This window comes from Littorina saxatilis, unplaced genomic scaffold, assembly GCF_037325665.1.
Source record: "Littorina saxatilis isolate snail1 unplaced genomic scaffold, US_GU_Lsax_2.0 scaffold_562, whole genome shotgun sequence".
NCBI lineage: Eukaryota > Metazoa > Mollusca > Gastropoda > Littorinimorpha > Littorinidae > Littorina > Littorina saxatilis.
The window spans coordinates 40001-53246 of NW_027128363.1; the positions used below are offsets into that span (position 1 = coordinate 40001).

At 39.4% G+C, this 13246-nt stretch overlaps 1 protein-coding gene and 1 long non-coding RNA gene across 2 annotated transcripts in view; both read left to right on the forward strand.

Moving 5' to 3' along the window:
- Window positions 1–2063, forward strand: part of LOC138956724 (methyltransferase-like protein 27) — a 3218-nt gene extending 1155 nt beyond the window's left edge. The window contains exons 3-4 of the mRNA XM_070328006.1: window positions 892–1020; window positions 1908–2063. Coding sequence (XP_070184107.1) covers window positions 892–1020; window positions 1908–2063 — 285 coding nt within the window. The remainder of the gene's footprint in view (window positions 1–891; window positions 1021–1907) is intronic.
- A 5674-nt stretch (window positions 2064–7737) lies between these two features.
- On the forward strand, window positions 7738–8600 carry LOC138956721 (uncharacterized). The gene is made up of 2 exons (XR_011452768.1): window positions 7738–7830; window positions 8372–8600. It is a non-coding gene; the product is annotated as an uncharacterized lncRNA (long non-coding RNA).
- Window positions 8601–13246: the final 4646 nt, after the last annotated feature.

Here is a 13246-nt window from a genome sequence, read left to right on the forward strand (position 1 = left end):
TCGACCATTGCTTCAGTCGACGCGCGGTCATACGTGTGCCCTTTGAACCTTCCTCACAAGCCGATCAAACTAAAACTAGAATAGGGAACTGTGGAAAAAGTAATTTACTAGTGCAAGCCTTGAATAATACTGAGTTTCTTGCATTTCTGCTTCTTCTTCTTCTTTGTTCCTGGGCTGAAACTCTCACGTTCACTCATGGTTTTGCACGAGAGGAGTTTTACGTGTATAACCGTTATTATTCCGCCGATCAGCCAGCCATACGCCGATTCCGGGGGAGGCATGCTGGGTATTTTCGTGTTTCTAACTCTAACCCTTCGAACTCTGCCATGGATTACAGGATCTTTTCTGTGCGCACTTGGTCTTGTGCTTGCGTGTACGACACAAGCAGTTGTTCACATAAGTTAACTGGGGAGATTGGAATAATCTCCACCCTTAACCCACCTGGCGCAGCCGGGATTCGAACACTCAACCGATCAGGAGGCCGATGGCTTATCCACTTGGCCACTGCGCCCGTCTATCTCTCTAGCATTACATACATAGTTTGACACTTCCTGAGAGCATCAATGATATTTTGACGTAGCGTCTCAACAGGTATACAAATTAATGTAGTTGATTAAACATTGGATTTCCCTTCTTTGAGCCATGTGACGTCAGAGTCCGACAAAACTACACATTGAGGCGGCCAGCCGAGACTACAAAATAGTGCATGTTGGAGTGCGTTCAATGGTAAAAACTAAAAGGAATGTTAACCATAATCGATCGATACATACATGTTATTTAAGCGCGGTCTCGGGAACACTCACTGTCTCGATCTGTGTAAAATGTCATATTTTGGTCAAAAATACAAAATAACGTATAATGTCCGCAGCTCATACGCATCTCTCTCTGCAGGATGCCGGACCGGACAAGTTCAGAGGGCCGGTCATCGCTGCAGAGTCTGTGGCCGCGTTCTACCGGACACACAGAGACAAGGTGCTCATTCTCGACGTGGCTTGCGGCACTGGCTTCGTCGGACAAGAGGTATGGTATAGTGCTAGCCTTTAAAACGCAACATATTTATCGGACAAGAGGTATGGTATAGTGCCTACCTTTGAAACGCAACATATTTATCGGACAAGAGGTATGATATAGTGCTTACCTTTAAAACGCAACATCTTCGTCGGACAAAATGTATGGTATGGTGCGAGCCTTTTACACGCAACATCTTCGTGGGACAAGAGGTATGGCATAGTGCTTACCTTTGAAACGCAACATATTTATCGGACAAGAGGTATGGTATAGTGCCTACCTTTGAAACGCAACATATTTATCAGACAAGAGGTATGGTATACTGCTTGTTTTAAAAACACATCTTTGTTGGACAAGAGGTATGGCATAGTGCTTACCTTTAAAACGCAACATCTTTGTCGGACAAGAGGTATGGTATGGTGCTAGCCTTTAAAACGCAACATATTTATCGGACTAGAGGTATGGTATAGTGCTTGTTTTAAAAACACATCTTTGTCGGACAAGAGGTATATGGTATAGTGCTTGCCTTTAAAACGCAGCATCTTTGTCGGACAAGAGGTATGGTATAGTGCCTGCCTTTGAAACGCAACATATTTATCGGACAAGAGGTATGGTATAGTGCTAGGACAAAAAACCAACCAACCATGAAACTGTTTGTGGGTGTTTGATTTTGTAAGATCAATTGTATACACAATGTTGATTAACAAATGAATTACCGTCAAAGGCAAATACCGGTGGGAGTCGATTGCAGTCATCACAGATATTTAATTTTCTGTCATTGGCTGTACATTGAAATATGTTAATTTCTTTGCCTGCCTGCCTGCCTGCCTGCCTGCCTGCCTGTTGACCTACTTAACTGTGCATAGAGTTTCAACGTTTGTTGTTCTTCTCGCAAACAGCTGCAGAAACGAGGTTTCAAGCAAATGGATGGCCTTGACCCCTGCTCCAGCTTGCTAGAAAAGGCTCGTGCCAAGAACATCTACAGGAAAGAGTTCTGCTGCTACCTCAACGACAAACCGCTCCCTATAGAAGACAGTGAGTATATGACACGGTGACACTCAGTAGTCTCCCTATAGAAGACAGTGAGTATATGACACGGTGACACTCAGTAGTCTCCCTATAGAAGACAGTGAGTATATGACACGGTGACACTCAGTAGTCTCCCTATAGAAGACAGTGAGTATATGACACGGTGACACTCAGTAGTCTCCCTATAGAAGACAGTGAGTATATGACACGGTGACACTGAGTAGTCTCCCTATAGAAGACAGTGAGTATATGACACGGTGACACTGAGTAGTCTCCCTATAGAAGACAGTGAGTATATGACACAGTGACACTCAGTAGTCTCCCTATAGAAGACAGTGAGTATATGACACGTTGACACTCAGTAGTCTCCCTATAGAAGACAGTGAGTATATGACACGGTGACACTGAGTAGTCTCCCTATAGAAGACAGTGAGTATATGACACGGTGACACTCAGTAGTCTCCCTATAGAAGACAGTGAGTATATGACACGGTGACACTGAGTAGTCTCCCTATAGAAGACAGTGAGTATATGACACGGTGACACTCAGTAGTCTCCCTATAGAAGACAGTGAGTATATGACACGGTGACACTGAGTAGTCTCCCTATAGAAGACAGTGAGTATATGACACAGTGACACTCAGTAGTCTCCCTATAGAAGACAGTGAGTATATGACACAGTGACACTCAGTAGTCTCCCTATAGAAGACAGTGAGTATATGACACGGTGACACTCAGTAGTCTCCCTATAGAAGACAGTGAGTATATGACACGTTGACACTCAGTAGTCTCCCTATAGAAGACAGTGAGTATATGACACGGTGACACTCAGTAGTCTCCCTATAGAAGACAGTGAGTATATGACACGGTGACACTCAGTAGTCTCCCTTTTGATTGTTGGTAGTTGGTATATCTGTTGGTTATAGAAACTCGAAAATACCCAGCATACTTCCCCCGAAATCGGCGTATGCTGCCTAAATGGCGGGGTTAAAACGGTCATACAAGTAAAAACCCACTCGTGCAAAAACATGAGTGAACGTGGGAGTTTCAGCCCATGCACGAAGAAGAAGAAGAAGAAGAAGAAGAAGAAGAAGAAGAAGAAGAAGAAGAAGAAGAAGAAGAAGAAGAAGAAGAAGAAGAAGAAGAAGAAGAAGAAGAAGAAGAAGAGTACTGGAGGGCTTGCAGGCTACAGTGTCCATGCATTAATGAGATACGACACCGATTGAACAAATCAAAACGTTATTATTGACATTATCATCCTAATCTTAATTATTATGAGTTGACTATAAAATGCGACTATATGCGTGTTATGTTGTATGTTGTAATGCTGTGATACACCACACCCGAGTTTCTCGTCTTGAGATAATAAAAAACGCTCGCGCTGGACCCGAGTAAGGATAAGTATAAGATAAGATAAGATTTTATATAGTCCATGAGGGTAACCTCACAGAAATTCGGGCTGCTTTCTCACTGGGGAAAGCGAGCTGCCATACAGTATACGGCGCTTCCCTTTTTATTTTTTTTCCTGCATGCGTGTATTCATGTTTCCAAGCCCTGAGACTTAATGCCGTGTGAGATGGAATTTTTTTACACTTTTATTCCAAGTCACACGGGTATTTGGTGGACATTTTTATCTATGCCTATACAATTTTGCCAGGAAAGACCCTTTTGTCAATCGTGGGATCTTTAACGTGCACACCCCAATGTAGTGTACACGAAGGGACCTCGGTTTTTCGTCTCATCCGAAAGACTAGCACTTGAACCCACCACCTGGGTTAGGAAAGGGGGGAGAAAATTGCGGCCTGACCCAGGCCTGAACACGCAACCTCTCGCTTCCGAGCGCAAGTGCGTTACCACTCGGCCACCCAGGAGTACTCTTCAGACTGGCTCGCTCCCCCAGTATGAAAGTTTTTGTCTTGTGCACGTGGATTTAAAAAAAAAATTTTACTTATTTTACACAATCCAAAAAATTATTAGAGTAAAATAAAACATTAAAACGTTCATAATAAACAATAGTAAACAAGAAATTTTTTAACAAATAAAAAAATAAAAAAATAGACCGCCCATGCCGGGAATCGAACCCGGATCACTTTGGCCATACGCGGACGTGCTTTCCACCAAGCCACCAACTCTGACAAAAGTAAATTTTAAGGGGCTTATTGTCCGTCAGGTCTTAATTGCCTATGTTGGACATGAATTGGTTTATACGATTCGAGTTTTTACGCCCTCACGGCTTTTGATGTATGCGTGTTTAGGTGGTATCAGCCATCTGCACTTATGGTAGAATGACCAAGATCTTTAACGTGCCATTGTGGTGACACGGGGGTGGGAGATGGATACCGTCTCTGGGTCTGCACATAAAGTTGACCCGTGTCCGTCCCGGCCCGGATTCGAACCAGCGACCTCTCGATCACAAGTCCAGTGCTCTACCACCTGAGCTACCCGGGCCCCCCCAACTCTGCCAATTTTGCCATTGAACTCAAATGCCTAGACTGCTAAACCAAAATGGGATAATAACAATGAGACCAAGTTAGCTTTTGTAGTTAATCTGAATGAGGATGATATTTATACTGTTGAAACTAAATTACAAGACATGCTAGCTACAAGTGAGAGTACGACAACAGATGACGTTGATAGTGTTACTAATAAGATTTGTGATATTCTAAATTGTTCTGCTGAGAAAATCGGTGTAATTAAAGAACAAAAAGTTACGAAAAAGCCACGTTCAAAGAAATTCAAACTCCAACAACCATGGTTTAGTGCAATATGCAAAGAGAAAAGAAAAATATTTTTACATGCGAAAAATAAAGCAAGACGCTTTAAAAATGCGTTCAATGAACTTGAAAAAAAGAGTGCTTTTAATGAATACAAAAAGACAATAAAAAAGGAATGCAAGTTGTATCATAATGAGTTCGTTAAAACTTTGAGAAAGTTAAGAAGTAATGACCCGAAAGCATACTGGAATCTTCTAAATAAAAATAAAAATAAAAAAAATAATTCCAAAACTAACTATCCAACTTGTTCGGAGTTTTTCGAACATTTCAATAAACTACAAGAGTGTGATGAAAATGAAATGGATGATAGTAATGAACCTTTAAATGAAGCAAGTAATGAATTTCTTAATGCGCCTTTTACAAAGGAGGAAGTTATCAAATGTATAGACAAGCTGAAAAACAATAAGGCATGCGGTCAAGATAAAATAATTAATGAGTATTTAAAAGCGTCGCATGATAGAATGATTGATATTTATGTATTGTTGTTTAATGTTGTTTTGCAGTCAGGAAAGGTTCCAACACAATGGGCTGTAGGCGAAATTATTCCATTGTACAAAAATAAAGGCTCCCAAGCTGACCCCACAAATTATAGAGGAATTACTATACTCAGTTGTTTCGGAAAACTTTTCAGTGCAATTTTAAATGCTAGGTTATCAAACTTTTTGGAGAGTAATAATAAATTAGGTCAAGAACAAACAGGTTTCCGCACAGGTTTTTCAACACTAGACCATGTTTTTACTTTGCATTGTATATTAAATTTTTTTCTCAACAAAAAGAAGCGACTGTTTTGTGCATTTGTAGACTATGAAAAAGCGTTTGATAAAGTTCACCGTGCATTTTTATGGGAGAAATTAGTTAGTTCTGATGTTAATGGGAAGTTTTTAAAAACTGTAAGAAATATGTACGAAAATGCCAAGTCTTGCGTTAAAGTTAATAGTGAGTGCTCTGGATATTTTCCCAGTTTGTGTGGAGTTAGACAAGGGGAAAACTTGTCACCGCTGTTTTTTGCTCTATTTCTAAATGATCTAAAGCCTTTTTTGTTGGAAAACAGTAATGGTTTACAAACTATGTCAAGGGAGGCTATTGTGGTTGGAATGGAAGATACTGATGTAAATGCTTTGTTTCAAATGTTTTTATTATTGTATGCGGATGATACTGTGATCTGCTCAGAGTCTGAAAAAAACCTGCAAGAATGTCTAAACAAAATGCACGAATACTGTTTAAAATGGCGTCTAAATATTAATGTAAACAAAACGAAAGTTATAGTTTTTTCCAGAGGTAAAATTAGAAATAAACCATTGTTTACGTATAATGGCAATTCAATCGAAGTAGTGTTTGATGTAATGTACTTGGGCCTTAAAATTAATTATAATAATAAATTTTCAGTCGCACAGAAGAATCTATATGATCGTGCCTCAAGGGCAATGTTTGTTCTTTTGCGTACGTGTAGACAATTGTCACTGCCTGTGGACATACAAGTTGACCTGTTCGATAAAATGATTGCTCCAATCTTACTATATGGATGTGAGGTTTGGGGTTTTGGTTCCTGCGAACTTGCTACTAAACTTCAATTACGTTTTTATAAAATTGTTTTCAAACTAAAAAAATCAACTCCAAATGCTATGATATTTGGTGAACTTGGAAGATATCCACTAGATGTTAATATGAAATGTAGAATGCTTTGCTATTGGTATAAACTGATTAGTCCTATTCATAAAAATAAATTTTCTAGTATTGTGTACTGCTTTACTTATAAATTGTATATCAACAAGATGATTGAATCTGATTATTTATGTTTTATTGAAAAAACCTTAAATGAAATTGGTCTCCCTGGCCTTTGGACTTCTCAAGAAAATGTTCAATATTCAAGCGCATGGTTTAAACAGAAAGTAAAAAGAAGCTTGTATGACCAGTATATCCATAAATGGTTTACAGAAATTGGAACAAAAAATATGTTTTGGAATTATCGAATGTTTAAAGATATTTTTGCATGTGAAGACTATGTCACACACCTGCCATATCAGCAATGTGTTGCAATGATGAAGTTCAGAACATTAAACAACAATTTGCCTGTACAGAAAGAACGTTACCTTAACATCCCGAGGTCAGAAAGAACTTGCACCAAATGTGTATCACAAGACATAGGTGATGAATTCCATTATTTATTTGTCTGTGATTTTTTCAAAGAAGAAAGAGCTGAGTTGTTACCATCTTACTATTGGAAAAAACCTAATGCACTTAAATTTAAAAAGTTGTTTGCTACTAACAAAAAGAAATTGCTAAAGAATATTTTGGACTTTATTAATAGAATCTGTAACAGTTTTTCATAATCTTTTTAATTTTTATTTATTTATTATATTAGCATATATCATGATTGTATTGATTGTATTTATTGTTCAAAATGCCCCCAGGGGTTATGGACTAATAAAAAAACTTGAAACTTGAAAACTTGAAACTTGAAGCTAACTTTGCTCGTTCATAAGATTAGGTCGCGCAGCACGCGAAGTGGCACACGCACGCACAGCCTGGTGTCGCTGGCTGGGCGGTTCTATCAGCCGAACAGCAGTTCTATCCCACCGCCAATTGCGCCCACCGCCAAGAGTCGTTTTTGTGGATTATTTCGCATTTAGGTCCCAGGTAACATTATGAAGTTTTAATACGATCAATCGGACCTATTATCAAGTTAGTGTTTCAACTTTTGAACGAACTGCGCCCAGTAGTTTCCCAGCAATAAGCTGTTAAGTCGAGACAGACAGACAGACAGACAGACAGATACACAGACAGACACACAATTAAAGTCTGCTGGACCCAAGTACTAGCGTACTCGGGGATAAAGTTTTCTACGTCTATGTCTATTAGCAAAGGGTGTCGCGTCTGACGATCGGTTACAGTGACTGCTTGTCTGATCCGGGTCTCTGTGTTCCATACACGTATGACTGCGCTGTGTTGTCAGGGGGTATGATGGAGGGACATGTGCCATGTTCCGGTCTGTACCAACTGGCCAGGGTGGTCAAACCAGGTGATTAAAAGACAGAAGTCAACCAAATAACCAACCATAATCCAGCCAACCAACCAAACAACCAACCAACAAACAAACAAACAAACTCACAACAACAACAAAAACCAAAGCACAACAACACTTCTGTAAAGCCTATCCTATTGATCTAATTTACAGAGGTTATGAATAGAAGGTATAAGAAAACAGGGTTTTAAAAGGGAGGAAGACTTAAGGTGAAGGGGGGGGGGGGTGGGGTGGGGGGGTCGTAAATGGGGGGTTCCGCTGTATTAGATTAATATTGCAGGGTTAATGTCGTGATTTTTACTTGTGTCGTGCATGTCTCGGTATCATATAGTTATAATCGTTGCAGCATTAATGTCGTTATTGTTAATTGTGACGTGCACGTGTAGGTATCATATATTTGTTAAACGTTTTTGCAGGGTTAATGTCGTTTATTTTTAATTGTGACGAGCATGTGTTGTATTTTTTTTAACTGTGTTAATGTCGTTATTTTTACGTGTGACGAGCATGTGTCGGTATCGTACACGTTTAAACGTTCTAGGAGGCCTGGTGTGCATCGTGATGCGAGAAGAGTTCCTGGAGCATGTGCAGGAGTACCGCGACAACCTGGAGCCTGTCATCACAGACTTAGAGTCACGTGCAATATGGCGTCTGGCTTCAAGAACAGTCGTGCCCAATTATTTCCTTGATAAAAACGGCGTCGTGTTCAATTTTGTGAAATGCTAAAGGAACGAAACTCAAGACCACAATTAAGCCCGAACAAGACTCAACATTGTTCTGTCCTGATACAAACAAGACTCAACATGTGTTCTGTCCTTATACAAACAAGACTCAACATTTGTTCTGTCCTGATACAAACAACTCAACATTTGTTCTGTCCTGATACAAACAACTCAACATTTGTTCTGTCCTGATACAAACAACTCAACATTTGTTCTGTCCTTATACAAACAAGACTCAACATTTGTTCTGTCCTTATACAAACAAGACTCAACATGTGTTCTGTCCTGATACACACAAGACTCAACATTTGTTCTGTCCTGATACACACAAGACTCAACATGTGTTCTGTCCTGATACAAACAAGACTCAACATTGTCTCTGTCCTGATACAAACAAGACTCAACATTGTCTCTGTCCTGATACAAACAAGACTCAACATTGTTCTGTCCTGATACAAACAAGACTCAACATTGTTCTGTCCTGATACAAACAAGACTCAACATTGTTCTGTCCTGATACAAACAAGACTCAACATTGTCTCTGTCCTGATACAAACAAGACTCAACATGTGTTCTGTCCTGATACAAACAAGACTCAACATTGTTCTGTCCTTATACAAACAAGACTCAACATTGTCTCTGTCCTTATACAAACAAGACTCAACATGTGTTCTGTCCTGATACACACAAGACTCAACATTGTTCTGTCCTGATACACACAAGACTCAACATGTGTTCTGTCCTGATACAAACAAGACTCAACATGTGTTCTGTCCTGATACAAACAAGACTCAACATTTGTTCTGTCCTGATACAAACAAGACTCAACATGTGTTCTGTCCTTATACACACAAGACTCAACATTGTTCTGTCCTTATACAAACAAGACTCAACATGTGTTCTGTCCTGATACAAACAAGACTCAACATTTGTTCTGTCCTGATACAAACAAGACTCAACATGTGTTCTGTCCTTATACAAACAAGACTCAACATTGTTCTGTCCTTATACAAACAAGACTCAACATGTGTTCTGTCCTGATACAAACAAGACTCAACATTTGTTCTGTCCTGATACAAACAAGACTCAACATGTGTTCTGTCCTTATACAAACAAGACTCAACATTGTTCTGTCCTTATACAAACAAGACTCAACATGTGTTCTGTCCTGATACACACAAGACTCAACATTGTTCTGTCCTGATACAAACAAGACTCAACATTTGTTCTGTCCTTATACAAACAAGACTCAACATTGTCTCTGTCCTTATACACACAAGACTCAACATTTCGTCCTTGTCCGATTAAAACCTCGTAACTCGATTTTTTGCGAAATCTACTTTTTTACATCAATATAATCTACGATTTTTTCTCTATTTTTTGGTTATTGTGGTGAAAGCCTAAGATCGCTGGAAGTCAGTTAAAAATGGGTATAAAAATACCTCGTATATCATTTTGGCAAAACCGCGAACCAAAATTACACGTAACTTGAGTTACGAGCTTTTTTTTGTTCGTGTGTTTTTCAGTTTTGGCCGATGCAAACCTCGTATGTCGACTTACAAGTTTTCTAATATCTAAACACGGCGGTAAATGAACTGTTTCCGTTAGATACGAGGTTACGGTAACATGTCCGTACGTTCAGAGTTTAGGTAAAATTAAATATTAGAGTCATTAATGAAGCTAGAAGTGCCCACGCCCCACATTACGTATTGTGTAGTAAAATGACACTCTACGACATCAGTTATTGTTCCAATGATTTTTTTGTTAGTATTTTCCTTTGCTAAGTACAAAAGCATAACTACAAAGAGAGATTAAGCAGTTAAAGTATTCTGAAATATCTCTTAACTATGTAACAGTTCAGTCCTGAACTTCTGATCTTATTTGTTAGCTGAAGATGTACAGGTATGCATATGTCACGTACTGAAGTTGTGTTATAGTGTCTGAATGCAGTCCGTCATGTCTGGCAGTGGGTCCTTCACACCTGAAAGCCAATTCTCTTCGCTTGAAGATCTTAGGTTGATGTGCTGTGTGTGCCTGAATAAAAGTTCTATACCATGGAATTTCGAAACGGAACTTATCATAGATGACATCACTGTTTGTATGGACTCTGATTGTGTTTCGTGGGTGTACTGTGTCCATTATCATGGTCAGTTTCATGTGGACTGCATTGACCCAACAACTGTAAAGCATGACAAAAACTGTATCTGCTCGACTTGTTTGCATTAGGAGTCATGTTTGCTCTGTCTGGTGCAAGCTCCGCATGAGCGAGCAGGAGTCAATTGATGGTGCAGATTTCGCTTGGAAACAAAATCACTATCTTCCAGGAGTAATGGAAGTAGTGAAGCAAACCAAACATTGTGATTCACCAACCCCCAAAACTATGAATGCAACCAGATGCACATTCAACGCAAAGACGAAGCTTGCAAATAACAGAACATTGACAAGAGGGTTGCTAAAGAGAATGGTGATGTCCATATCTGCAGGTCGACTTGTTGGCCCTATGTATATAAGCAAATGACAAATACTTCAAGGCCAAGCTGTGCTGCCACTACTGTCTTCACATTGTACAACTTGAGTGACACAGAGGTTACTTGCTACTTTTAGGATGAGTCAAAAAAGATAAGTCAAAAGCAACAGTTGGCGAAACAACCAAGGCAATCATTATCTACAATGACGGCTGTGGGTACCAGAACCGCAGTTTAATAGTCTTGGGAAACGCCCATCTTTACTTTGCAGTCAGTCAAGGAAAAGTCGTTTTCCAAAAGTTTCCTGAGAAAGGTCATACCTGGATGAAAGTAGACTCTGTACACCCAGCTATCAAAAACAAACTAAGGAGAAGGCAGATAGTCTGGCCTGCCGAATACGTGGAAGTCATCACCTCTGCAAGAAAAAGGCAACCTTACATAGTTGTCCAGGTAGCCCACACATTCTTCAAGGACTTTCTTGATCTCAGACACTTCTGGGGATCCATAATTGGTGGATATTCGCAGTCCGAAGTACCTGCCTGACGGTACTTGTCGCTACAAGCTCATCTATTCTGAGGAGTGGTGGCCTTTTTCACAAAGAAGAAGAAGAGCACATGGTGAGCCCAATATCATCCCCCAGCTCTACTGAGTACGGCTGACCATCAAAGACATAAAGTGGCAGCATCTTCAGCATGTCAAGGAGGTTTTTCCAGTAGATTCATACCAATACACATGGTCTACCCTATGATCGTTAAGCTCTGCATTCTCATGAGTGGTCATCCTGCATAACTACTAGCTGTTCAAGGACATTTAGATGACAATTGCACTCAAACTAAGATATCTCATTGTTTTCAAGGAATACTCTGTTTTCTGTGCATACAAAAAGGCTCCTGTATGGATGATTACGCTTTCCTGCAAGCAAAGAATGTTATGTATTGATAAGCTTCAGTTTACACTTGGTTTTGTTTGTGTGTTAATTGACAAGGTTGCAAGGAGACTGCAAGGACATTTTACACAAGTATGATTATACATCGGTTTGTACAATCAAAAAACAAATGAACATTGTGACAAAAGAACGATTGTGTGTTTACTGCGTATAAAACATTGTTTTTGTCTTTTTTGTTCTTTGGCTATGTTATAAAACCTTGTAAGTCTTCAAGTTTGGTCGGGTTTTAAAAAAGAAAAACTCGTATCTTGCAATTTTGTTGAATATCGTGCGTTTTAATTGTGACCAACACTATTTAATTACACACAGTAATTTGTTTGTGTTCGTAGATCATGTGCAGAAAAAATTGGCTTATTTTGATGACAAGTTATTTTTTAAAGACGTTTTTTGTGTTTTTCTCGAAACGCTCAAAATCGATTTACGAGGTTTCAATCGGACAAGGACGATTTGTTCTGTCCTTATACAAACAAGACTCAACATTGTCTCTGTCCTTATACAAACAAGACTCAACATTGTCTCTGTCCTTATACAAACAAGACTCAACATTGTCTCTGTCCTGATACAAACAAGACTCAACATGTGTTCTGTCCTGATACAAACAAGACTCAACATTTGTTCTGTCCTGATACAAACAAGACTCAACATTGTCTCTGTCCTGATACAAACAAGACTCAACATGTGTTCTGTCCTGATACAAACAAGACTCAACATGTGTTCTGTCCTGATACAAACAAGACTCAACATTGTTCTGTCCTGATACAAACAAGACTCAACATTGTCTCTGTCCTGATACAAACAAGACTCAACATTTGTTCTGTCCTGATACAAACAAGACTCAACATTTGTTCTGTCCTTATACACACAAGACTCAACATTGTTCTGTCCTGATACACACAAGACTCAACATTGTCTCTGTCCTGATACAAACAAGACTCAACATTTGTTCTGTCCTTATACAAACAAGACTCAACATGTGTTCTGTCCTGATACAAACAAGACTCAACATTGTCTCTGTCCTGATACACACAAGACTCAACATGTGTTCTGTCCTGATACAAACAAGACTCAACATTGTCTCTGTCCTGATACAAACAAGACTCAACATTGTCTCTGTCCTGATACACACAAGACTCAACATTGTCTCTGTCCTGATACAAACAAGACTCAACATTTGTTCTGTCCTGATACAAACAAGACTCAACATGTGTTCTGTCCTGATACAAACAAGACTCAACATTGTCTCTGTCCTGATACAAACAAGACTCAACATTGTCTCTGTCCTT